This window comes from Dromaius novaehollandiae, chromosome 2 (genome assembly GCF_036370855.1).
Source record: "Dromaius novaehollandiae isolate bDroNov1 chromosome 2, bDroNov1.hap1, whole genome shotgun sequence".
Lineage (NCBI taxonomy): Eukaryota > Metazoa > Chordata > Aves > Casuariiformes > Dromaiidae > Dromaius > Dromaius novaehollandiae.
The window spans coordinates 77,633,956-77,661,617 of record NC_088099.1 but is presented as its reverse complement, the minus strand read 5'-3'; the positions used below and the strand labels follow the sequence as shown (position 1 = coordinate 77,661,617).

Below are 27,662 nucleotides of genomic sequence, written 5' to 3'. Positions count from 1 at the left end.
AAAGCCTACAGTGTGTTTGCACAGATATAATAAGGCATGCACAGATCAAACTTTTCTTACAGAAAATAAACCATCAGTGCAGTTCCTATCTAACCTGAAGAATCTAATGCATTCCCATGCATTCTATTAATATGTTCTACATATTTTATTCTACCAAAATGATTTTTAGGGAGGCATAAAATGTAGTTATACTTTAAACTATCTTATCACTTGCCTGTTTTACCTTTACATACAATAACTCAGTAAAACTTTTAAAAGTATTTAACTATATGAATTAGTCCTGTGGGTTGTGCCTGCTGTGGCAGCATAATTATTTGTCAATGGGAATTTTTTTCACAGCATACTCTATCAGAAAATATTCACAATTACTAAACTATATTGGTATGTGAAACCATATGGTGTTTTTGAGCTGCTTGGTTACTGTGGAGAATAAATAGCTCCTGACCCCAAACAGGATCTTTTCAAGAAAAAAAAAGTCCCTATTCCTTATAAGGCATGGGCAGGCTTGCTCAACTAGTGAAAAGGGGCGTTTACAATTTCGTTCTGTTGAGCTCGTTGCAGTGGTGCTGGCAGGAGACTGAAGTCGCACTGAAATTACAGCAGCTCATCCCCAGCGCACATCAGAGAAAGTCAAGACAGGAGGCATCAGGCGATAATCAAAAACTTGGTCATGGGAAAATCAGGTGAGCAAGTACTTTAGTGCAGTTGGCTGTATGTTCTTACAACGCCATTGACTGGTTTTGTGCTCCAAAAGCATTACTAAAATGTTAGTGGCTTTACTCAGAGAAAGCTGCTTTCATTTGTGCATGGTATAACCTGGGAGGAGCTTTCTTTATGACATAGTGAAATGCGATTGTTAGATTAAAAAAGCAGAAAAAAAAATTTCCCCAAACCTGCACAATGTAGAAGAAAAGTAACTGTGTTTTATATAGGGTTGACATTTTGTAAATAAAAGCTTTGCTTTGCTGTATGAAGTAACTGTACAGCATTCAGAGAAAGAAAAATTATAAGCCCTGCAGCTTTAAAACTATGTTATCACTAGCTGTCTGGCAAAACTTACCCACATTGTAGATGGCAACAAAATGCTTCTTCAAAGCTTAGAGATTAGCTTTTTTATTGCCTTTCTTTGTGGAAGGACTTAGATTTAACATCTGGTTACAATTTAACTGAGTACAGTCTTTAACTTTGCCGAGTTCAGGGGTTTCTCCAGAGTTGTGAGGGTTATTGTAAAGGCAGTGGATTCCTTCGTTTCTGCTGGCTGTGGATCACAGTGTGGCTCATTCCTCAGCTGTCACTCTTTGTCCCTGTACCAAGGTCTGACATGCTTCAAGTGTGATAAATAGAGGGAAACTCCTCTAAAGTCACATAGAAGTCAGAGGCCTGAAGAACGGAGCTTGTGCCCTCTGGCCCTGTTTGTCTCCATCCTGTTAGAGTCATGATCTATGTCTGAGTCCAGCGGGGTCTGGATGAGATTCTGGACTGTCAAACAAAAGCAGGGATGTAGTTTGAAAATTTGTGCTCATCTGCTGCAGCTGTGGTGGAACTGAATAGCTGCTTTTTGTTCTTGTGGTTGGGATGCTATTTCCATAGCAAATCAGAGCCTGCTGGCATAATGTATCCATCCTGTACATGAGCAGTATGTATAGGACATGTTCAGCTGAATCTAGTACTTGTTTCCATTTTAAAAATGCGGGTCTCTTCCAGTGAAACTTGATGAAAATCTTCGTTAGGGTAACTCCTTAATGGGCCTCAGATTGGGCATATTTGTTTTTTTTTCTTTTTTTATAAAGGTCAGCATCCTAAACAGGTTCTGAGCCTTTCTGAAAATGTCATTATTAAAGGGCTTACTCTTACTAAAGCTTCTGCTGGAGCAGTATGTAGCACTAGTATGACACCCAAACTAGGCTAAGCACCATGTAGCTGCCACTGTGTGTTTTTGGCTCTCTGCCCTGGAAGCTGCAGATGTTTTCAAATGGATTAGGCTTCAGTACATAACCTTACAATAATTTAAATATCTGTAGTCATTCAGAAGTGTAAAGTTCAGTATTTCCTTGCTGATAGCATAAAAAGTACAAATATCAGATAAATCTAGCAGCTGTATGTAGCATTAGAAGAGTTAATTGGACAAAAGCCCCTCCCAATCCCGAATTGAATAAAATCTCCTCTTGTATTAGTGTGTGTGCAGTCTCAGTTTGCAAATTTCTCATACAGTCATAAGGCAATGACTGCTTCACTAAACTGTTATATTCCCCCCCTCATTCATTACTGAACATCAGCTGTTTGTTCCAAAATTAAAGGCAACACTAGAAATTCTTTTGCCAGGGCCTGGATATTTTTTGCCTCCTTGAGTTGCTATACAAATAGAACTTGAGATCTGAGTGCATGTTAAAATTGTTTTGTTGCACGTGTCATGCTTTTCAAATAGATACTAAACTGGGTGTGGGTGACTGTCTCTGACCATTATGTGCTGGTTGAGGTTTTTGGGGTGAATCATAAAGCTGAAATCCTGTCTTGTCAATTGTATTTTTTGACTAAATTCCATCTGCCATTTCCATTGCATTGAAATTCCTCTCCTAGGTCATTCAGTGTTGTTTGCTTTCAAAGTGGCTGCTCTCACCCATTCAACGAGCACAGCTTCCTTTGTGTGTTGGGTAAAATTGCTCATGTTTCTGCTACAGTACTCTAAAGGACACAAAACGGGCGCAGGAGGCTTTCTCTATGGTAGGCAGGCCGTAGGGAAATGTAGCAATCTGGGACCTGTCTGATGTCCCAGTGACCTCCAGAGAGAGTGCTTGCCCTCTCCTTCTCTTTGGGATCAGAAAAAAGGTAGATTACCTGAAGGTGTGAATTTAAGGGCACTCTAATTCATGTAAACTAGGGCCCACCCTTTCTTTTAAAATAAATGTCCTCAGAAAAGTTTAACTTTGTATCTTCAGTCAATCTGTCTTGAGGTGCAAGTATCCCCAGACAAACAAATCGGGTTTTTTAAATCTCAGAAGCCTTTAAATACATTTGGATAAAAGCTCCCTAATAATGTGTTGTTGTTAGGTGTTGGATTATATTTGAATCAACGTTCTTTCCAACCGTTAGAGCTAGAGACTCATCATTGGTTTTGCTTCATTTAGTAAAATTGAATGTTTGAAGAAATTGATACCTCTGACTCAGCTTTCTTGCTTGGAAGCTGCACATTGCTAAAACCAAATTCATACTGCAACTGCCTCCTCAGGTTTAGAAAACCAGCTGCCCTGGGGATAACTCCTTCAAATACGTAAGCAGAGCATAGGGACCCCCCGCCGGAGTTCTTGCCAGTCCCATCTTTTGGGACGGCATTTGGATTAGCAGCTCATGCAAGCTCCCCACCCCACAGATCCCAAACTGAAGAAGCCGCTAAGCGTTTTGTGACAGGAAGTGAGCTGATGGTGAACTGGCGGCACAGAGTTGCCCTGGTGCTGGGACAGGCGCTGAGGCAGGGTCCTGGCTCCCTGGCAGCTGTGCGTGGCCCCAGAGGCCCCGCTGTGCAGAGCCGCCCCAGCCCGGAGAGGACAGCCATAATGTGGCTGTTAACGGTGTGCCAGGCAGCAGCTGGTGCCCAGCTCTGCTCCTGTGCTCCAGCGGAGGGCTAGGATTGCGGCTCTGCCGGGGCAGCCTCCGAGGAGGCTGGGAAGGTGTCAGAAAAAGGCTGCAGAAAGTCTCATTTCCTTCCGCTTCTCCCTCAGCTCTGCATGCTGGGGGAAGGGACCTTTCCCTCCGCAAAAACCAAGCGGAGGCAATGGCAAGGGAGTCGCTCTGTGACTTCTGACTAATGGTATGCTATATATGTATACTAAACAGATATACATGCTATAGAGTATGGTAGAGCACGCTATCAGAGAAGGGCAAGAAAGGGCTCAGTAAATATTGGGTATCTTTGTGTTTGGTTTTCTTTTTTTTTTGTCTGTGTGGGTGGGACTCTAGAGAAATAGCTGGGAGTTACCCGTTATATTGCCGGTTGAGTCAATACAAAAATAAATAAGGGCCAAAAGAAAAGGCTTTTATGAAAAAGAAGCAGGAGTAGTGCAGTTTTCTGTGTTGTTTTTTTTAATGTGCCTTAGAAGAATGTGCTGGTTTTTAACTTTAAAGATCCATCTTGAAGCCTAGTAAAAAGGACTGGAGTGTTTTCTGCACTGAACTTCATCTTCCGTGAATGCAAAATGAGAACTTGTATTCTTGAATCTCACTGTGAGGAAGCTGTAGCGGTTCTTAACAAAAGTACAAATTTACCAGAGACAAGATCTGTTAGTTTTCTGAAAATGTGTTACACTCCAGCTGCCAAAATGACAACGCACTTTGTGTTGGCTGTTTTTACCAGCCCGCAGGGAGAGAGGAAATGAATAACTAGTAGCAACAAAACATTCAGGTGTGGTAACATTAGGGCATTTGCAGAACTTACCATTAATGCCACTTACTGCCTGTGTCTCTTTACAGCAAAACCGAATTGGAGGTGTAGCACAAAAAGTGACTTTCAAAAATCAACTAAATCAATTCAATTAAAAAAAACCACACTTTTCCAGTTTTTGTGTGTAGAAGTTACTAAATACGTGGTGCAAGGATTATATATACAGAAAAATCTGCCAGGAGGGATCAGAGTTTGGCAAGCAGTATTCTGGGCCTAATTTTTACTTGTCTGGTGTATAATCACAGTTTGGCAGGGTAGATGAGGGGAATTCAGACAATGGCCTGTGGCACAGCCACCATCCTTTGCAATAGTGGTGACTCCCAGGTAGTGTTAAACAGTAGTGTTAGCTCCTAATGCTCAAGGCTGATAAACCAAACATCACAGGGCTCACAAAAAATAAGGCTGAATGTAACAGTCTGCAGTTCCCAAGATAGCTCTCTTTTCTGAATCCTCCAAGAAGTCTTTAAAAAAATCTAATTAAGCATGAAAAAAAAAATTATTACAGAAATTCAGCAAAAACATTCAACCCAGAGCCTTAGCTTTCTCTCAGTACAGCTGGTAGTTTCTGTCTTGTTTGGATTTGAATTTACTGTAATCGTTGCTCTATGTACAGGGGAAAAAATGGGGAAATGAGTTTCTTGGTTGTAATTGCTGAGTTATTTCTTGCATGTCCCCACAGACCAGAAGCACATTTCAGATGGCTGTTTTGGTAAAGGCCACTGTGTTCTGCAAAAGTTTAGCTGGAGCATATCTACATTATGTTTTTACAGGCAGATGTAAGCAAGTTCTGCCCAGTCTTCGAAGGTCTGAACAGGAACTATATCTGAATTGGGCTGTGTGGCCCTACTGAGGAGGATGAGGTAAGGCCAAGTATGTGGCTAATAATTCTGGTTCAGACTTGGCCCTTGTGCGAGTATATATGAGGCTTTGGGAGACTGTAGAAATATCCTGGGTATTTTGAAGGAAGGCAGTATAACCCTGTCTAAGGCTACTGGAAATATTATTTAATGTTGACTGAACTGAAGTTACCAGAGTGAATCTCAGCTTTGCATAAAAATCATGTGGGCTTTAAGTATAATTGCTACAGAGATGTATGCTCTTCCTTGGCTGGTGTATTATGGAACAGTAAGGTAACTCTGCCCTTCTGAAGCCTTGCCATGCCATCACTGTAGTGGCAGGGTTTAGAAGCCAGCTTCTAATTTAGATTGTGAGGGCTGTCTCTGCATATGTTTCCCCATCACTAGGCTGAAATGGGTTGTGTCTGTTGGTGGAGTCTCTATACCCTGTCATAAGTACAAATACAGAGACTAAGAAATCCATACAATAGTAGTACCCAGAGGTACTTCTTTTCCTTGAGATAACTCTCATGATAGTTTGTGATAGGTGAATGTTAAGAAATTATTGAATATGTGTTTAGTTTATATCCTATGTACTTGTTGCTTTTAAGTTAACTCTGTGGACCATTGGCATGTATTGGATGTTTAATAAATGATCCACAACAAATGATTTAGAGAGCACTGTTACAAGGTGTAATCTGGTTTTGAATTTTCCTTTAGGAAGACATATTACTAAAGCAGACCTCTTAGCTTCTTTAGTTCCACTGTATGAGTCCTTGTGTCCATGAGGGTTATGTTCCCCTGAGCAGCCCCCAAGGCAGGTCATGTGAGAGCACACCCCGTCAAAGGATGGGGAAGTCCATGACATAATGCTGGAGGTGTGGCATTGGCTTTCTGGAGAGATGCAAAGGGCTCTTCTTTGGAATTGCAGTCCTGTAGGCATGCGTATATATTCCTTGCATATACTGCAGTCTCTTTCCTCCTTGACTCCCAAGCACTGGGCCAGTGCATAAGCAATAGGAGCTGCAGAAGCAATATGAAATTTCAGAGATTTTGGAGGTATAGGTGGGGTCTTATCTTCCTTGGGGGAACTGTATGTCTATGTGATATCTTAAATAAAGAATTTATTTTTTTCAATCTCTTGAGTCATGAGAACTAAGATTTAGTTTGAGCAGTGGGTAGGGAATGAAATGGTGTAGTTGAGAGTAAGCCTGAGTAACCAAAGCTTCCTGTGACTCCCTGCCTGGTCTGGGCTACTGGATAGGTGAGTCTGCACACCTTTTATCAGTGATCAGAAGAGATGTGCACTGCAAAGGCTATATTTCCAGGGAATGGCCTGGGAGGTGCATAAATAAGCATACTTTGAGCATGCCCTACTAGCTTGGATGCCCTTGGCATAAAAGTAAGGTGGGAGGGTATTGAAGCTAATTAGATTAAAGCTAGTTCAGGTTTGAGTACCCCTAGCTATAGTGGAACATAAATGGTGGAGGTAGAAAATGGCAGAGCATATCCCAGAAATGCCAAGTTCTTCACTTTGCCAAGATTTGGGTTGGCACAAGTCAGCTGCAGTGCTATGTGAAATAAAATTGGTACTGGGTACCAACAAGCTTCTGTCCATTGCTGGCCTTAGAAACACTGCATTCACATCTCTGAGAGGGCTAGAATATGTATCATCCAAAATGTAAATAAATCACTGGCAAAAATAGCTCGTTAGCACATCCAAATGTGTTTGGTGTCTTACAAAGGGCTAGAGAGTTGCTCGTTGTGGAGGAGCATAGCATCATGCTGCAGACATGCCATCGCAGTAGTTAGAACATTGTTGTAAGGCAGAATCATAACCTAATGGCTGAAGTGCAGATTTGGTAGTAGGGAGGTCTGGTTTTGAGTGTTACTCGTTTGTGAATACAATTGCACCTTATTTGTTTGTAAATTAGTGTAATTAGAAACTTTCCACAGACCTGACATTGGGAAGGAAGGAGGAGAATAAAAGGAAAAGAGTGCTTCGTGTTCTTCTGCAAAGTGTGGTCAGTTTTGACATGTGCGTCACGTGAGGCTTCCGATTTGGAAGCATGTGTCCTAGGAATTGCATGCTCTGGTAGTTCGATTTAAGAGTCTAAGGTCTTATTAAAGAGAGGGTGTCCTTAGCCTTTTTAGTAAGTCAGCTACTAAGCCTTTTAACTGTCTGCCAGGGTTTTCCAGTCCTTTCATTAGTTAAGGTATTCAGCAATGCATCACAGCATTATTCCTTGAATGAGGCTGTCTGTGCATGTGTGTCTTGATTATAATATTTAGCTGTCCTCCATGGTAGAATAGCAGTAAAAATAATACTTTTTACCATCTCTCATGTGCAAAGCCAGCACAGGCTTCTCTAGATATAAGGCTGTGACTGACTATGCATCATGCATAATGACCACTTAGTGAAAGAATACTGGTGGACAGGTTCATTGATCTGATTGTTTGCGGAGGAGAGGGTTAGAAGCACAGGACTTCCCCCGCCCTTCCAAAGGAAGATGAACTTGGTTTCGTCAGTGCTCAAGACTGTGCTAATTAGTCTTGGGTTTTTTTCTATGCTTATATCACAAAAGGCTCCGCTTTCTCTCAGAGCAGTGCTTTTTCCAGTTCACCAGGTTCTCCTTTTTAATCAGGTAGCCAATTGCCTACAGCTGATAAAAGGCCTTAAGTGAGGAAGTAATAAACACTGTCTATTATAACAAGAATAGGATTTGCAATCAAATAGTGACATGCCTAATGTCACTGAAATGTTATTACACCAGCAGTTTTTTATTCTAAGACAATATGCCTCAAATTGGGTGTGAGGTAGAACTGTGTATTATGCCATGTGGCACAGATAATATGAAGTTATTAAACTGCCAGTTTGGTGGAGAGGAAACCTCGACAGCTGAATGAGTGGGGATATTGTCCAACAGGTCCAATTAACTCAAGCCTCTTACTATTGCACTGAAGCTCATTCCAGTGATAAGCAAGTGTATAAGAAAAGATAATTCAAAAATGAATGATGAAGGACATCAGAGAATCATCTGTGCAGAGAGCACTCCTGAGCTGAAAGAAGAACTATTCTGAGCAGCCTGATAAATGCAAGAAAGTTCCAGGAAACTACTCCCATTCAAAGTCATGTCTAATTATAGCCCTCAATTCCTTTCATGCCTTTAAGCAGTACTTTCTCTGCTGACTTGAAAAAGGATCTTGGGATAATTAAGTTGTTTACCGACAACTATGATATCTCCCATAAATGCCCATTGTATGGGATGGAGATGTTGCCTCTTCACTGAATTCTTGGATCAAAATTGTAAAAGGATGATGAAGAAACCCCAACCAGGATATAATTTCTGAATATAGCATCATTTTCTCTTTCCTTCCCTCCAAGATATAAATGTGCTTCCATTTCTTCTGTATGTTTCCCAGAAATCAGCCAGTTTTTTTTAAGAGTACAGTGGAGTTTAGCACTGAAGGAAGTCTGTTTTTGTGATTTTAAGTGATGAATGAATTGGACTGTCAAATCCGTGCTCCCAAATGACATATTTAGTAATAGCATTAAGGGCCAGTCTTTGAAGGCATTACTATCTCAAATGGGGAGCAAGAAGGTGCAGTCAAATACATGGAGTAAGAAACATGGAATGCTCACTCCTTGTGACATTCCAGAGGCCACCCAGTACAAGACCATCCTGGAGTGTTTGTGATTTTTGAATCAAAGTGCAAAGTCTAAAATGCAATAGAGGCATAACTCATCATTTAACCTCTCTCAAATCAGTTAAATGTCCTTCACTTCTCCATTGAAGGAACATTATTCTTAGAGAGTGAAAGATTCTGCTGTCCTAATTTGCAAGGAGTTATAGTTCAGATGAGGAAAGATAATATATAATTTTAATAAATATTAATTACAGTAAAAGTCTTTTAGAAAGACCCGGTATAGATGAGAATGTGGTCATTAGAAGCTGAGATGACTTTTTCTGAAGAATTTTGTTTGTTTCCGATCTCTTAATACACTTTGAGAAGTCTGTCAAAATAGAGGCATCCTCAGTTATCTGGGAGATAATAGAGGACTTGTTGATATGATGATTATTTTGCACTTTCCTAAACCCATATTGAATTTTCTCACAGAGAAAATTCTGCTGGGGATATTAAAAATTGTATTTGCTGCAGTCTCCTTCCACACTCCATTTCTGCCATCAGAGAATAGAGTAGAGCAATTCTGCACAGTCAAGTGAGACTGAAGGTATTTCAGTATTAGAGCTGTACTCTGTGTTTGAACAGTTACCTTTTCATGCACTTCCTGTCCACTTTGCATTGTGTCCAGGCCATGTATTCTGACAGCTGGATTTTTCTGCTCAGATAAGTAATGTTCTTCCCTGTGTAGGGAACGGCGATCGGAAGATCTCGCGATGGCACGGAAAGAGGAAGGAAGAGGAAGGATATGACGTAGAGATAGCAGTATGCTTGTAGGTATATAAGCATACTGCTATCTCTACGTCATATCCTTCCTCTTCCTTCCTCTTTCCGTGCCATCGCGAGATCTTCCGATCGCCGTTCCCTACATCCCTGTGTTCAGGGCAGGAATGAATGTGGAAATAACATGAGGCATTCTGTGTAAGATGAGCTGCATCACCAAAGTTGTTGGCATCAACTTTCTGCACTTACCTCTTTCCAAAACAGTGGGTCCTTTGAAATGTATGTTGAAACTACCACTTCAGAAACATGGTTCTAGCCATTATACAGGTACACTTTTGAGTATTTATTTTGGGGAAAAATTGAAAGGGGGGATCATTATCTCCTTTTTCCTGCACACACAGGGTGAAAAGTTGAGGCCTATGTCATGGTTCAAAAATGGATTGAGAGAGACATCATGGGAAACTTTTGTGTAGGATTCTGCATGAGGTCCTTTTTGTTGACTGCATTATATATTAATCATCTGTTGAAAACTAAACAGAAAAACTTAGTGTGTATGGAAAGTACAAAATTGCCTGTGAAGATTAATCCATAAGCCATAGGATAGAGACCACTGACTAGACAATAATGGTACTTCTAGAAATCAATACTGTGTTCTTTTCTGAATCATTGGAATAGATACTCAGCCACAAAAAAGTGTGATATTTTTACTAGTCCAGAGTGTGCCTGGCATAATTTTGTGGCTTCTAAGTGGTGGATTAAGGGCTACCCACAGCATTTCTGCTGTGTAGGTCCTGAGTAGAGAGGTTTCCTGTTTTTGTGGAATATTTCACTGTTACCCTTTCCACACGTGCCATCTTGCAGCTCTACAAGACCGGTGTTGTAGGACCAGCTGATGGCTGCAAAGGTGATGCAAAGCAGCTAGTGCTATAGAAGGCGTGTTCAGTTAATTCACTTCAGTTCAGCTAAGTTGAGAGAACAAAAGAGCAGGAGAAGATGGGGCTCAGAGAAGAGGGAGCAGGAGTTTTTCGCATGAAGAAGATCGAGTAGGTTGACACTGTTTTGTTTAGAGATAGGTAAAAGAATGGAGAAATGGATTACTCGAAATAATGAATCTCATGGGGAAAGTCAGCCTAGATGCCCCTGCTCACTTTTCCGTGGTCACTCAAAATTGGTCAATGGAACCAATGAAAGGCAGAAAACATAGCTGCAGGGTGTGCTCTATACCACATCATAGCCTGGACATTCATTGTCATGTGCTGTCCATCTTAGCTGACATTCCAGAAGAATGAAAACAGGTAAATGTGTGAATAATGAGAAACAAGCAACTGTATCTAACAGCTTAAAAAAAAAAAGTTCTATAATGATTCATGATCTGAAACAGCTTCCTGGCATTAGGAAATATATTTTTTTTTCCTAGCAGCTTAAGTAGTCTATGTGAAGGGAAAAAAAATGCTGCTCCAAAGCTTTTTGGGAAGTTGTTCCCATCTGGGTGGGAGCCTGAAAACTCCCATTAACTCTCACTTTTAATGTCTGGCTTCTCAGTATATGGAACATGGATAAAATGGAAAAACTTAACATGTCTTCCAAAACAAATCTGAAATACATTTGGCAGTTGGGAGTCCCTCCCCACACATCAGAATGCACAGGAGAACTAGCACGTGAGAGAGAGGAGGTTAGCGTGTGAGCTTGAGTCATGGTAGATAAGTGTTTCTGTAGCAATTGCTTTTGAGGGAAGGGAGGAGGAGGATGGAGGGTCTCAAGGCACAGCAAAGCTGTGTCTGCCATGGCTTGAAGAAACTGTCGGTTATGTCCATAATTTTTGGTCTTTGTAGGTCAAAATCTTAATACAGAACTGGATTGTTCAATATTTGCATTAACGGATGGACCAACAATTGACAAAATCTGCATTTCAATAGACTTTAAGCTTTTTTCTGGAGTTTGATTCTTGTGTTATCGTAATTGGAAACAAACCATTTGAATAACAACTTTTACACTTGCAGGTCAAATTATTTATCCACTATTTAATGCTGAGCAGATGAGGTTTTAAGCCTAGGTGATGTCAGCCACAAGCGCTAAAGTAGTTTTGTGCAAAAAAAAGCAGCTTGAAGAATGTGATGTAGTTTCTAATGTCTTGTATTGCAGGCTGTCTTAAAATTTCCCTGCTGTAGACATGGACCCCAGCACAATGAAGTTAAGCCACCTGGCTGTAAGCTTGCTTTTCTCAGTAACCTGTGACAGAAGCTTTGAAAGTAGGCAATGCAGCAGATTTAAGACTTCTGGCCTAATGGAATCTGTGAGCTAGGAGCAATCATAGTAAGAATGATTGGACAGACTTGTTAGCAAAAGGGTGTATCGATTTTTAAGAACCAAAGTGGAGGTACCTATTCTATCTGATGTGCAATTTGTGTGCCCATTATGACTCATTAAAATTGAAGGGAAAGGTGGGATGTGGGAAGTAAAGTGCAGGAAGAGAGAGGTGGTTGGCAGATCTATTATCACTCAACGGAATTCCTGCTGCTTAATTCCTGGGCACCTTATGCCAGCAATTTATACCAGAGAATCTAGCTTGGAAGCATGTTGATGGAGAATACGTTAGATCTATGTCTGTACTAACACTTTCATCCAGAAAAGATCAACCCAACTTCAAACTGCATCCATAAGTTCTAAAGCACTGAGTGAAACAGTAATGGCTTTCTATGTGTATTTGGATATTGAACTTACCCTAGGCTGCCATATTATCTGAAAGGTACTGGGAAACTAGAGAGAACTCTCTGAGAACAGCTTAAAGCATGAATGTGGGTTGGGTTTTGGAATTACTTTTGGAAAAAGTTACAAGAACAGTATATGCAAAAGGACAACTACATTGGGGGAAAACACATCATTAAAAACAACAGAATAGTATACACTCTATAAATTATTGATTATAGTTGTTAGAATCAAGAGTATTGAAAAGAACTTGGGAAAAGTAAGGTTAATAACAGGAAAAACTGTCTATACATGAGGTCTATCAGGGCTCCGAAAGTATTTTACAAGCAAAGTGATGGGAATCCTGCTAATTAGGGTATTTGAAAATGAAGCTGGTCAATCATTAAATGTAGAAATCTGTCCACTGTAAATGCAGAGTTGATATTTGAATATATCTTGGCCTGTTCAGAAGCTTCAGCAGTACAGAGAAAGTGAAATCTTCCTTTCTCTTCTAAAGATGTGCCTATACCCCTCTCTCTGTCCCAACACCCTGCTTTGGATTACAAATTTCTCTCAAAACAGAGAACTCCACAGGGCACCTTTGGGGAAGATTCTTTTTCTGTGAAGTGTGGGAAAGTTCTGCAAAGGTGTGAAGGGAGGTAACACAAAATTGCTGTCAAAATGAATTAATTCTGGTTTGCCACTGTGACTTGTCACTTGTCCTCTGCCTTGGGCTACTGAAATTCCCAGGTTTTCCAAGGTACGAACATGAGCCCTTTTAAAGCTTTTGCAATAAATTCAGAGTTCATTTATTTACCAAATACACCCTAGTACAGAAAAAAATCCTCCCCAGCAAATTATTTCCTTTGTTGCCACTGGCTGCTTGTGACAGTTATTTGTCTTAAAAGGAGGTGTATTTTGAGCTCTCTAAGAATTCATATTATATAACTAATAAGAATGGTGCAGGTTTCAAAGTATTTGCAAATCTCTACACGTTTTAATATCTCCATTTTTTTTTAATGGTGTCTTGATAAATACAGAAAATTCTTGTATAAAATGAAAATAACTTGCCTTTCTAGTGCATCTTCTCAAAGAATCTAATTCTAATTTACCCTGAGACTTCTTTGCAATGGTCATGCAGTGCAAAGAAATCTTAAAATGAAAATTAGTCATACTAACCTTAAAGTCCCTTGCTGTTGAGGAAGGTTTACATTTTTCTTCAGCCTTTAATGGATCTATACTATCCCATTTGAAGTGTCACCTAGAGTTTTTGGATGGAAGGCATTTAATGGTTCATTTTGTTCTACTCACGAAGGTAATGAAGGTGGTATGCTTCTGTTCTTCCACTAACCTGTCCAACCTGCACTAGCTTCACAATCTATAGGGTATGCTTTTTCCATTTTCACTGATGTCTTTATTTGACAGACCTTTCCTTTTTTTAAAAATGTGATTTCAGCTTCCAAACAATTTGCTGAAGAGGTCTTGAAGGCACATAATGACTACCGGAAGAAACATGGAGTCCCCCCATTAAAACTCTGCAAGAAGTTAAACAGAGGGGCGCAACAGTGAGTTCAGTCCTTTCTTTTCTCTAATGAGATTTCTATCACTTTTATGGTCTGACTGTACATGGTCCTTTCCCTTTATAGCAACGTTTTTGAGGGTAGATTTGAAAATTTATCATGATCTTCCATTGTTCAGGAGGGGGAAGAGGTCCTCACAGTACAAAGGAAATGTAATGGAGAAAATGTTCATTAAACTATTCAGAAATCAGAAGTCTTCCCACCTCATTATAACTAAATAGTGGCCAGTCTGATCCCTGCAGACACAGTAACTTATCTCCTATTAGGCTTTCTACCATAACTATGCAGAGTTCTTTGAGCCAGCGAGGCTACACCAATTCCAGAACTTGATTTGCTGTCTCATCATGGTGTTGCTTTCTGCTACATGGATGCATCTGCTCCCTCACTCCTAGATCAGAAATCTCTACCAAGTATTGTGCTGTACAAAACTGTGTACATGGCATGTAGACTTGCCCTCTGGTTGCAAGCAGACTCTTATTCTGTCTTCCCCCCCCTCCCCCCCACATTCTTTTAAGACACTATGATAACTGGATACAGTATTCTGAGAGATGGAATGCCAGTGACTCATCTGCATGGCTTTGTAATCTTCTGGGTTTTTCTTCTTCAAGGGTTTGTTTTGTTTCTATTTTTTTTTTTTTTTACTTGCTGCCTCACAATGAGGAAGAGATTTCATTGACTTGTCAATTGCCCTTGTGCCTTCAAAGCAGTTACAGTTGGTTTAAACCGGGTAGTTTGTATGAATAGTTCAGTTTTTCCTGTCAAATGTGCATTGCTCTGTATTTATCTCTAAATATGCTATTGCCCTTGCTGGGTATTTTTAGGTCCTTCTGGAATTCCTCACAGTCTTCTCTGGTCTCAGCTGAGTCTCCCCACTGTGAAGCATAACAGTGGGAAACCTGTATTTAGTTGCTGTCAGTAACTTAACTGCTAAGACACTTGTTCAGAGACTGGTGCAACTGGCTGATAGCAAGAACCAGAAATGGTTTGATCTGAATAGAAGACATCAAATATAAGAAATCACGTATTTCAAGACAGATTTTTCATAATCTAAATTCAAGAAAGAGCTTCGCCTTTTATTTAAATATATCTGGTATCTTTAATGCAAATGATCTTCTCTGCCCTGTCACTTAACAAGCAGGGTAACAGTCGTTGTCTGTAACCTGTGGTACTTTGCTGTACTTCTCTATCTGTGTTTGAAAATGGTCTGTTTCCTATTCTTTTCAGTCTCAAGAATTGAGACAGGTTAGATGAATTCACTATCGGATCCCTGCTTTAGGATGAGGTATGAGGTGAGTCACCTTCCACAGATACCTGTTTATCTCCATTAACTGTAAAGGTGACAATCTCAGATTCAGATGTCAAACTTTCAGATGCCTGAGCTAGAGCAAATTAATTGCATCCTTCATCTCAAATCCTTGGCAACTTTGTCCACATGCTGTGTTTACTTTGTTCTAGTCTTGCCGCTTGCTTGTAATGTGTGAATCTCTGAAGAGAAACATTACAGAATTGCAGCAGTATAGGGCATGAAGGAACATGAAGAGATCATCTAGTTCAGGATCTAGCAGACTAACAACTGACAGGTTTTCATTATTTCTAAACGAAACAATTTTGCTGCAGGATCAGCCAAATGCTCTCTCCCTTTTTAGTAAGGGGAGAGGAACAGGACAAAAGGAAATCAGAACTTAATAACTAAAGTACTGATGCAGGCCAAAATGTCCAGCTAGACCAATATCCTGTCTCTGACAGATGCCAGGAGGGAAGGGAAGAAGTAATGTTTCATTACTTCAGTACTTTCATGTTTAGGGAAGAAGTGATAGGACAGACCAAATGTACTGGTCTTTCCCCTGTTATCTCCTCCTGGAAATTGCAGCTAATGGATTTCCTAAGCATCAGGTTACGTCATCTTCATTTGTGTTTAATAATCCTTTATGACACCCCCACCACCACCAAATTTGTCCATTTTTTTTTCAAGCTCATATGTGCTTTGGTCTCTGCATCATCCTATGGTGATGAGTTCCAATAAGTGCTTACTCTGTGAAAAAAGTGCATTGTCTTATTTGATTTTAAATCTACTATGTGATGATTTTGTGCGTTGCCTCCTATTTCTTGTGCCGTGGGAAACAGGAAATGGTCATTCCAGTTTCAGGGTCTCTGTGCTGAAGCCTTTCAAATGTTGAATAAAGAAAATAATTACATTTTACACAGGACATTCTTGTTAATCCTATTGTGCAATGTATTTTTTGTCTTACTGCAGGCTTGCACATCTTACCTTCTATAAAAACAGTGCTGTGTACCCTTTTGTTAGTATACACAATTGTTACCTCAGGTTTTCCATGTGGTCCCCTTCTCTTCAATGCTGCTGCCCTTCTCTTCAGTACTGCTGCCTGGCACATTCTTCCTGGGTTTTATATGTGATTTTTTTTTCCCCCTAAATGTAGGCTTTTTTACACTTGCTTTTAGTGAATCCCCACTTTAGTCTGTTTATTAGGAACATTTAAGCTTATGCCTCGCAATGCTTGCAGCAAGTCTCTGCTTATCAGCTAAAACTGATTTAAGTGTACCTTTTATTCTGCTGGATATGTCACTGAAGAGATCCCAGGACAGGCTACAGCAAATGTAGCCTGGTTGAGAGGGCTTGGGTTCTGCTCTTCCCCCCAGTTTATGAAGCCTTCATCTGTATTCTGGTTTCTAAGCCACATTGTCTCTTGTGCAGGTGACGCCTATGCGGTGCCCTAGAAACATCTGGAGCTGGCACTTGTAGCAGTTCCTGCATGTGCTTCAGTTTCCTTTAACTGCAGCAGTTGCAGCTAAGGATAGCCTGTGGGTTTCTCAAATGTGGACAGAGAATGGTGAAGGGAGATCTGTGCCCGTTGTTTCCTCCTGGCCCCTCTCAGTAGTGAGACAAGCTCTTAGGCAGGACAGAGAAAATGACTGGACCTCTGGGCCTTCTCTTTTCCTGACTCTTAGATCTATGTAGGCTCAAAGCATTCTTGGCCTCAGGGATTTGGAACTGAGTTAGTTAGCTTAAATCCTCCTCTTCTAACATCATTCCTGGTTTGCATTCCTTCCTCTTTCTCTTCTCAGCGTGTCTCTGGCTGTGGTCAGTGACATAATGTGTGGATTCCTTTGCTAGGTATGCAGAAGAACTGGCTACCACGAGGGTCCTCAAACACAGCTCTGAGTCTGCTAATGGAAAATGTGGAGAAAACCTAGCATGGGCATCCTATGATCAACCAGGTAAATTTTATTCTTTTAAACTTTATTCAAATTCAACCACCACAGCCCAGTTCATGGAATGGGACATACTGAGCACATAGATGACTGTATACCACCATCCCAACTGCGGAGCTGTCTGGAGCGCTGGAGAAGGATGTTACTTGTATGTCCAAGGGAGCAAAGAAAGAAGCCATCAGTGCCTTGTTCTTCACCTTTATCCTTAGTTTATACAAGCCTAAGAGAGGGCAGACCACTGGCCCATTGTGGTGAGGAAGGTGGAAAAATGGCCATTGCTCACCAAACAGAAGTTCCTGTTTGTGGGGGCAAAAAGGGGAAAAACCAAACTGACGCAGGCTAATGTGTAAGGAAGCTGCACTTAGTCTCCACTGCTTTCCCTCAAGGCTTTGAGCCCTGTCCTTGCCTTCATTTTTCAAAGAAAAATATATTCCATGTACATTTTGATCATGAATGGAATATGTTAATTGGCAACCTTCAGTTTGGATGCCTGAGAAGCTTAACTTCAGTCACACTGACAGCCTATGATGAGCACTCAGTTGGAACTGTGTTCAATGGGCTCTTCTTTCCTTCCTTCTCCAGTGTGCAGGGTTAATGCTTAGCCTGCTCAGAGACCAGGTGGCATATATTAGAAGTGACCATTTGCTTTCTTTATTCTTATCTTTCTCTGGAATTTTCAACACAGTCTAGGGGAGATATAAGCTCCTCTGTAGACTGTAAACCCAGTTTTAAGGACCTGGAAATTTAGTAACTGAATTCTAGACCCAGGGATATTGCTAGGTTCCTTTGCTCAAGTCCCTAAAGGGTACCTGTTCCTATTAAAAAAAAATAATAATAAAAAAAGTGGGGGGAGGAATACAGGATCCAGTACTGTTTGGCATTTTGCCCTTCGCAAGACTCTGAAGCAAGACTTCAGAGTGACATGAGGGAACACAGATGTATGGCAAAGTTTGCATAGTGCCTGTGACTCAGTGACTGAGCTTAATTCTTCCTTCTTTATTAGTTCTAATGGTTCATGCTTCCGCCCCCAAAGTTACAAATCACAGAGTTCTCATTTAGAAAGCCAGAAACCAAATAAACAGATCCTTCCATAAATTATATAATGACTGTCCTCTTCTGGATTGCATTTGTTTTCTTCTACACTGTTTCCATGCATAACTTGCCAGTTTTGAGCAGTTTTATTGCTATTTTTTATCTACAGGACTGAGTGTGTTGCTGAGAAGTTTTAGCTACATCCTCCTCTGTTCTGTAAAATTCTCACTTTATCTCCTTGACTACTACATTTTCTATATAGCAGGATCATTCAAAGTACCAGAATGAGAAAACTACTTCTGCAAAGGAAGTTGTTCTCCTGTCTGGGCTTAGTCTTTGCCTTTATGTAGCTGGTACATTCTTCCTCTCTCTTTTTCATATAATTGGTTCCAAATAGTTAATTTGTACCCTGCTCACTGAGGCTGAAACTTATATTAGGCATCTATTCAAGAGCTTAACAAGGGGAGCCAGTCTCTTCCAGTTTCCTTCCCCGATAAAGCAAAACTCAGTAAACCTCTAGCATACTACTTATTCTCTCTAAAAGGTGATGCTTGATGCTGTTGTTTGTTTTGACTCTTGCTGAGTTCTGTAAGAATGCCAGCAGATGCATTCCTTGTTTCAGAAAAAGTTTAAGCTTTAAACTACAAGAGCCTTCTAGTGTGACCCCTCTCCAGGCCCAAGAATACCTTTAAATTGTATTCAGGTTTTTGGAGTTACACAGTCTAAAGCTGTGGCTGGAAATGCATTTATCCCCATAGTCCAAGAAATAGGAGACAGCTGTTTCCTCCCTCCAGTCCTGTAGAAATTGCTCTGTGGCAGGCTTTCCTTTGTCTGTGTTCAAATAAGTGAACTCTCAGTTGCCACTAATGCAAGAGACTGCAGCCTGTCTTGGTGGCTGTAGTTTGTCAGACTTCTTAGGATGCCACATGTCATTTCTCCTGTGTTGGGAGACCAAAGGCAAGTACCGGATGACTGTATTCTGTCCGGGGCTAATGGTGTTGCTGTGAAAGAATGTGCCATGTTGCCCATGAAAACAGTGCAGCTTATGAATCCCTGAGATAAAAAAAAAAAAAAAAAAAAAGGAATTCACTGTATGTTCTCCCCGAAATGTCACAGTGATGGGAAGAACCTGGGTCTGGACCTGGACCAATGGGCAGGGTGGCACAGATGCCTTCCACCCTAGCCCTGAAGGAGCATGCTCTCACAGAAGTGCTTCCTAGCCCGTCTTGCCACATTTGTACCTCCTCAATACCAGGCTCATACAGTGCTGCTAAAAAAAGAACCTGGATGAGGAATGCTAGAAACAGAGGATTACTTCTTAAAACTATTAGCATGACTCCTATTTAGGTAGATACTTTATTTCTGAGGGAAATTTAAAGTTACATCTCCTGTTTTCTGTCTTGTATTAATAGTTATTTGCTGGTTCTCACTGAGGCTGGTGGAAGGGAGGTTGTGATAAGAGAGACTAGAAAAATGTTCAAGGAAAAATAAGAGGTTTGAGGTTCATACTTTTTAAGTAGACCTCCATGATGCCACCCACTGTTGCACAGAAACACATCCTGTGTGCAGTGATTTTTCATTAGAATGTTTTTAGTAATTTTACTCAGTGCTATAACTGGAGGATTTAAGTATTTTGTAGTATAAGGAAAAACAGCAAGGCTGGGCCTAGAGAATTAAGGACTTCTGCAAACATGGAAATAAAACACAGAGAAGTGATTGTATGAGGAACGAGTAATGCAAACATCATTACTATCTTTGCTATAAGATACCTGACACTGTTCTGAGAGGGTGGTGTCAGCAGAATAACACCTCCTGAGCCTGACTGAGTAGGTCAGGTATCACTAGAAGGGTGGAGCCAAATTGTGTTTCCATAGAAAAGTGTTGAAACTATAAATGTGGTTTACAGCAATGAAAGCAGGAAGGATATTTTAAAAACAACCAGCATTATACTAATGGCTTCTGCCAATAAAGCTGCAGAAGAGAAGCACCTGTACTGACTGTAGGAGAGATCTGCATGATCTTTGCTTACTTCCACCATTTCTGCTATGATCTGCAATGGGAGATGGGAGTAAGATTTTGTGTGTGCATGTGTGTTCTTTCCTTCTAATTGAAATGTGTTTTGTACAAGAACCAACTGAAGCTTTTGGAAGGCTTTTTCTTTTTCCTTTTTTTTTTTTTTTTCCTTTGGGCGGGGGGGCAGGGAGAATGTTTTGAAATGAACATTCAAATGCAAGGTAAACTGGCACTGAGTATAGCTGCATCATTTATTCTACAGTAATTTTGAATGAAAATACTGTGGCCAATTCTCTGAATGACCAAATTTGAAGATGCAAGTTTCTTTAGAGTAGCCAGGCTCAGGAGACTGCTCACCCCAGGGCTATTTCGTATCAGTTCATTTTCTCTAGGCCCTGGGCAGCTCAGGAGTCATTGGGCTCAAGACGGAGTTTCCCCACAGTTCCCTGTGTATCAGCTGTCAATTTAAACAGCAGTTGGGCTGATGCCCCAACACTGCATTGCTCCCCAGCCCCAGGGGAAAAAAATTAGAGGAAAAGTATCTTGGAAAAAAGAGAGCATGTTTAATCACTAGGTACCTGCCTATCTTCTCGCATAGTAATACATTTCACATAGGTATCCCTTCATCTCCCCAGACCTCTGACATCTGACAGATACAGTTCATTCCCTTCCCTTTCAGGCCATTTCTATAATGTAGTTTCAGGGTAGAGTCTTTCAAAAGCTGCCTAGTCCTTTGGTGACTTTCTGTTTTGCTGGGAACAAGTCGATCTTTAATTTCTTACAGTCTGTGATGTGATGGCTCTTTGATTCAAGGAGGATGACAGCAGTGCCATGTAATGATACACTGGTTCAACATATGAAAGTTAGAGAGCACAGGTATCAGCTTCTAGGCTTTCACAGTCTGGATACAGTGAAGTTGCACACCTTCATTGGCTATGGCTGGGAATTAACACATCATAGATGTGTTACAAAACTATGCTCATTCTCTTTCATGTACAAGATTGGGATAATCTTACCTCATGCCATTGTCGTCTTCCTTCAGTTAATGAGTCATAGACTTTTCACATGACGGTGTTCCAAAAAAAAAGAAAAAGGGGGGGGGGGGGGAAGAGCTAATGTGTCTGTTACAACTTCCATGTGTCTTGCAACCTTTCTGTTTTGCATTTTTTAAGTTCTTATCACAAGAAGCCTAGACAGATTTCTTAGAGCTACAGTAAACAGAATGGAGTTGACATTTTCTTGAATTACTCTTTTTATGCTGTGTCACACTGACATATTAATGGAGAGAATGGTGTGCTGGTAGTGGTGTGAATCAGATCCTGCACCTGTAGAACTTTATTTACATATTGTAGTCACTTAACCAGGTATACATACAAAATATATATGCTCTATAAGATCTGTCATGTCTGCTGTCACATTTTGTGTCATTTTGTCCTTCATAGTTTTGAAGTCTAAGGTGGGACAGAATGATCTGTTATGGTTTTTTACTGTCTGCTTTTTCTCTTCTGCTTGAATTACATACAGACGGATCTTCGTAATTTTTCAGTCTTTACTACAGCTTTAGTGGGAGTAACAAAGGAACAGATATTTTTATTTGCATTACAATCTGCAGCCATAAAACAGATTGATGGGGTTTGTTGTTTTGGGCAGGGAGAGTAGGGAGAGAAGCAACATACTGTTATTCCTAGACTATTTTCTTTGGGAATCAAGAGAAGTTTTGCTATATTTTTGTGTGAAAAATATAAATTAGCTCTACTAGAGAGCACCAGCCTAACAAGCAGTGTTGTATAGATAAGGTCACAGTCCCTTCAGCTCACGAACCTGTATCAGAGATGGCAGTTCACTCAATATCTTGTATTCAGTGACTGCCTGATCTCCAGGTTGCCAGGCTAACAACACCATCACCGTAGCAGATTGAAATCATAAACATCTGAAATTTAAAGAAGTAACAGCTCAGTGTCTGACTTCTAGAACTGTATAAGTTTAAGACTTTTTACTGCAAAATAGCAAAACATGAGTCATTGCTGTTTTGCAGCCAATAGTCCACCAGGGACCAGCGTTCTGCATGACTATAGGCTTAGCAGCTTTGGCAGCTTGCTATGAAGTCAACTGACCTTGTGTTATGCTTCCTGGAGTGCTCAGTAGAAATTTCATTATTGATATAGCTCAGGGAAAAACCTGGACCCACCTCAGTGTCTGACATAAGTATTTCCTAAAAAAAAGTAATGGAAAAGAAATAATGTTTGACTTTTGAGTGCACAGCATCTGCAAGTTCTGCTCTGAGCTTCTGCCTTCTGTGTTGTCTGTTCTACCTGATTTATTGCAGATCAGCAGAATCTGCTCTTTTCCATCAGGTTCCCTAATTCTTCAACACAAAAAAAGGATGGATTATTTCTTTGGCAAACATCATCACCCACAGAGATTTACAGCCACATATTGCTATATCAGTGGTGATAGTCATAGCAATCCTTTTACAGCCAGGAGTCAGCAAAAGCCTTTGATGAAATGAGCGGGTGGTACTGAACACAAGGACTTCCATTTCGTAGCAGCTCCTAGACCCATGTAAATTTGAGATGTTTGTCTGTAGTACCTCAAATTAGAGAGCCTCAAAGTGGAAATCCATAATGGCTTAAGTATTAAGTAAGAGCATTTAGCAGTTGCTTTCTGAATACCTTTATTCTTAGTGGCTCTCACTCCAGAAAACTAGAGGATGTTGAATATCTCATTTTCTTTATTTTGCTCAGAGCTGTAAAGAGATGTTTTCATACACTTGGATCTGCAGGTGTGAGGCATCTCTGTAAGAAAGGTCCTTGTGCCCTTTTGCTCAGAGGACCTGGCAAAGCTCATTTGAGTCTTTTCAAACATGTCCCGAGAAGGAGAAGCTGGTAAAAGCCAACTGTAGAAGCCTAGTGACAAGAGCACTCATCCAAGACAAGTGAGGTATGTCTTCACTGCCTTCCAGGCTGGGGTTCAAACCTGTTGTCATCAGCTTCTCTAAGGACTTTCAAAGATGCCAGTAACCTTCAGTTAGAGCTGAGGTGTTGACCCAAGTAATGGAAGGGACAATAAATTGAATCAGGCAGAGCTTAGCCACTTTTTATTTGGTCAAAGTGTAGCCTTTTTCTCATGAACACCAAAGAGGTGGTTCCTTTCCAACTCCCTTTATACTCCCTATTTCATCACTACTTTGCAAAACTCCTGCAAATAATCAGAGTTGTGCAGAACTGGTCCAAACAGAGAGTGTCAAAATGCAGTGTGAATAATTGAAGTTGAATAATTGAATAATTCAAGTTGTAGGAATGGAGGGAATAGGGAATAAGTCTTCCAACCTCAACGTATTTTTTTCTTCTCCAAACTAAAAGAACATAGAGAAGAGTTTGCCTGCTGTATAAGCTCCATTTGCTCACCAAGAGAGCAGTATAATTAAGTGCAAGTCTTGCCCTGTAAACTGCAGGCTGCTCATACATCACTGTACAGTAGGATACCACTAAGGAAGCCTTGACACAGTAGCACTAACAAATGAACAAGCGCTAGCTTGAGAGCTTGCCTCCTTTGCTTCTCTTTGTTCTTGGCTTTAGTTAGTGTTGCTTTGTGCCTTAATTTCACTAAAGGGCAAAATGGCATTGAAAGTTTCAGAAGGTTACGGACAGAAAAAATGTAGACTTAATGTGCTAAATTGCCAGAGGGTTAAACATTTCTTTGAGGACAAAAGGGATTTCTGCCCCATCTCAATCCAAATACTGTTTCACACTGATCTCTCTTGTCTGAAGTCCTTTCTAACTTCAACCCTGCAAAGTTTTAACTACAGCCAAGAATTGGTATATGGTCCTATTTCCTAATCTGTTGGTGATAGTATAGTACTCTTCATCAGCTGTATCCTACCAGAAGAGCACTTTGCTGCAGAGATCTTCCCTGAATGGGATGAACTCTACATAACTGTACAGCTCCTAAATGGATTGTTTACATAGGCTTTGAGCCAGACTGTGCTGGCCACACAGTCCCTGGCACTTCAGTGAAGAATTTGATGGACTGTATTTTTTTTTTTTAATCAAGATATTGAGAAGAGCTCATGTAATTGATTGCATTAGATGGTTAACAAAAGCCATTGGACTATTAGTAGCTGAATAGCAACAGCTATTATGAAACAATAAATTTTTGGTTGGTAATATGTATTACCATGTTGCCTATGTTTCAACAATTCTCTTTGGTAAAAGGACCGTTTCTCCATGTTTATAGAAATTGTCTTAAGTTGCACAGTTCTTGCCAGCTGTTAACAGAAGACCGTGCTGGCCAGGCTTTGTGAGCTACGTTTTTCTGTGTTTATGTTGCCTGTCGTGATTCCACAACAGATTTCTTTTGTGTTTCAGGAAAGGACGTAGCTGACAGATGGTACAGTGAAATAAAAAATTATAGTTTTCAAAACCCAGGATTTTCTTCTGGGACAGGTAAGTTCAGACAGAACACTGTCTCTTCAAAAGCAGCTTTTATTTTAAGAAATCGACTAGCCCACTTGTTTCAGGATTTTGCAAAAATTTTTTATTTCTTAGAAAAAAGTTGGGGGGAAAGAATTTTCCCAAAGATTTATGTTAGAAACTGACAGAAGGGTGACAGGGAACTGTAGTAAATGAGGAAGTAAGCAAGATATATATATGTCTAAATACTTTTTTCCTTCAATGCCAATGATTTTAAAAGGCAACTTATTTTTAAGACAAATTAATTTGGAGAAGTTAGGAAAATATAACTGATATCATACAGGTGTCTACTAAATATACATCAGTGTTCTCTACACTGACATGTGTCTTCTACCAAGTACATCACTGAAATCACAGAGATTACTTCAGATGTAATTTGGAGCTCAGCCACAGCCTATTGGCTGCATACTGGCAATATGATGCGGAATGAACCTAAGAACATTGTTCCTTGAGCAATGCTCAAGCAAGAGATGTTCCCAAGCTTGTTTCAGATGAAGAAAATTACTTACTTCTCCTGGGGTTTGTCTGTGCATAGAGGGAACAACTGGTGGAGTAGCACAGCTAATGGGTGGCTATTAGAACTTGACAGAAGCAGCCATGGAAACAAGTATTATTTTGATTAGCTGTGCATACAGACATGATTGGGGAGGATCAGATGGTGAAAGCAAAAGAGTAATAGTCACTGGCAGTACTGCTTTTTGTCAATCATACTGCAGGGAGGAAAGACCATGATGTGTGCTTTGGAGAATTTTGTATCAGATACTCATCAAATTACTTCAGTCATTAATTTCTTAGTAGATATTCTTACTTGGAAATGGAACATGGAACTGGGAAGATTAGTGGGGAATCTTACTGGGCTTTTTCAAGACAAAATGCTAGATCTCTAGTTTCTTTTTTTCATGCTCTTAGCTTGTTCTCCTGTCAGAGAAAGAGGCAGATGCAGTTTTCTATGCTTCTTTCTTCTTTTTTCTCCTCGAGAGTTAAAAGGAATTTTATAGATTTAGTACCTAAAATGAATGCATCTGTTTTTCTCTGATTTTTCAGGTCACTTCACAGCAATGGTTTGGAAGAACACAAAAAAGATGGGAGTTGGAAAAGCATCTGCTAGTGATGGCTCCACATTTGTGGTAGCTAGATATGATCCAGCTGGAAACGTAGTAAACCCAGGCTACTATGAAGAAAATGTTCTTCCTCCAAGAAAATAACTTTTCCTTTTTAAGGGTAGTCTTATTGCTTAATGACAAATGAATCTGGATTTGGACTTGACAGTGTCTGAAGTGAAGTACAATTCAATGAAATTTCCTGTTTGATACTGTTGTTCCCTTCTTTCCACAGGTACAGCAGTTACTTCAGTCAATCTGTAGGTCCCCATTGTTTCTGAGGGGCCTTCAGTTCATTTGAAAATGAAATATATGCAGAATTTGTGAAGGGCAAGAGTTTATAAGGTTTTTTTAATAGTTTGCATGAACTCTGGGCAAGCATGTGAGTCAGCACACGTTGGATGTCTTTTTTAAAAAAGCAAGTGTATAGCTTTGTGTAAACTGAAGATGTCAGCTTGAAATTATATATTCCAGGTTTTTGAATATTTGTTAATAACTGTAACTTAGCTCTGTCTATACCTCTTGTTAATATGGGGTCTATTCTCTACAGATGGAACATATGCAAATCCCTCCTTGTGAAAGGTACATGTATGTAATGCAGTGGAATTCAGATCTATGTGTTTTTACTAGGATGTCACTGAACACTATTTTAAATATTGCTGGCAAAGTTGTATCTATCAAGCAAGCTATAACTAATGCATAACCTGAAAGCTATCAAAAATGTTTTATTTCTAGCATTAGAGTTTAAATATTAGCACCTAAAATGTACTTGAAATGAAGTATATTTCAAGTCCTAACTCCATCTTACAGTTTACAGTACATACATTGTCTTATAATCATTTACTTCCACTAAGGAAAACAAGATATTCCCTTTTCCCGTAGATATTAACACTTGCTTTTTCTAACTTATTGAATGTTCTAAGTTCCTTGCACGTGAACCATCTAACAAAATCAAAGAGATACCAGTCAACTTACAACTAGAGAGTTTGTTTTCTGTGCATTTGTCAGACAATCGGGGAACAATTCAGTTGTCCATGTATAGGTATCTAGTACCAGACACCCATAAGGCACCAGCACATCTGTGTAGAGGTGACAGATACTACACAGGAGCTGAAAGAAACTCATGCCTTTCTGGTGCAGCAGCTGTGGTCAGGACATCAGACACAGGAATATCTCCTTATGTGCCCTGATTTTATGAAGGAACCTACCTGGAAGTATGTTTTCCATAAGAAAAAAGTAATCTTTCCTAACTTACTAGTATTGCCCCAGAGAAAAAAAGTGTCTTAGGTTACTGGAAAACAAAACACAAGATGCTCCACCAATTTTTATTTCCTAGAGAATACCTTCAGCAGGTGTCATACTATACAGACAATAATATTACCAAATGATCTTTAGTCCTGTTTAGTAATGTCTCAGTAGGAGGTATTCACATGGTTATAATTAAGAGAAATTTACTGTGTTGATATCTTAAAATAATAATAAAAATATTTCCTGTTTTGGACAGATGTCTTGAAAAAATTCAGATTTAATTTCCTTAAAAGCAAGCAAGCAACATTTCTGAAGACAAATTTTTCTCGTATAAAATGTGGGTTAGGCTATTTTGGCCAGGTTCATATACTGTGCTTCAAGTTGAAGATTTTTTTTTTTTTCCCGTGTGTGTCTGTTTTGACTTCTGAGATTCTGTATGCCAAAATTTGGCTCACAAAGAGTGCCACTGCAGATATATTTCTTTTTGTTTACACAGTTGTAATAAATTGTATTGTTATGGCTTAATATGTCACTCTGGTACTGTATGTTACAATCTTTTTGCTGTAACCAAGAGTTTAACACACACAATGAACATCTGGAAATTAAATATTTTTAAATATGAA

The 27,662-nt window shown here is 40.0% G+C and overlaps 1 protein-coding gene across 1 annotated transcript; it reads left to right on the top strand.

Moving 5' to 3' along the window:
* The first annotated feature begins 513 nt into the window (after nt 1-513).
* Nucleotides 514-27,662, top strand: GLIPR2 (GLI pathogenesis related 2). Its single transcript, XM_026108625.2, has 5 exons — nt 514-683; nt 13,820-13,928; nt 17,077-17,180; nt 24,587-24,664; nt 25,736-27,662. Exons 1-5 carry the CDS (start codon nt 671-673, stop codon nt 25,894-25,896), a joined length of 465 nt encoding a protein of 154 aa, XP_025964410.1. The 5' UTR covers nt 514-670; the 3' UTR covers nt 25,897-27,662.

Bases quoted from the DNA above. Each gene is read 5' to 3' on its own strand.
- GLIPR2 (XM_026108625.2), top strand. The intron at 17,181-24,586 runs GTAAATTTTATT...TTTGTGTTTCAG, and splicing joins GGCATCCTATGATCAACCAG to GAAAGGACGTAGCTGACAGA. The intron at 24,665-25,735 runs GTAAGTTCAGAC...CTGATTTTTCAG, and splicing joins AGGATTTTCTTCTGGGACAG to GTCACTTCACAGCAATGGTT.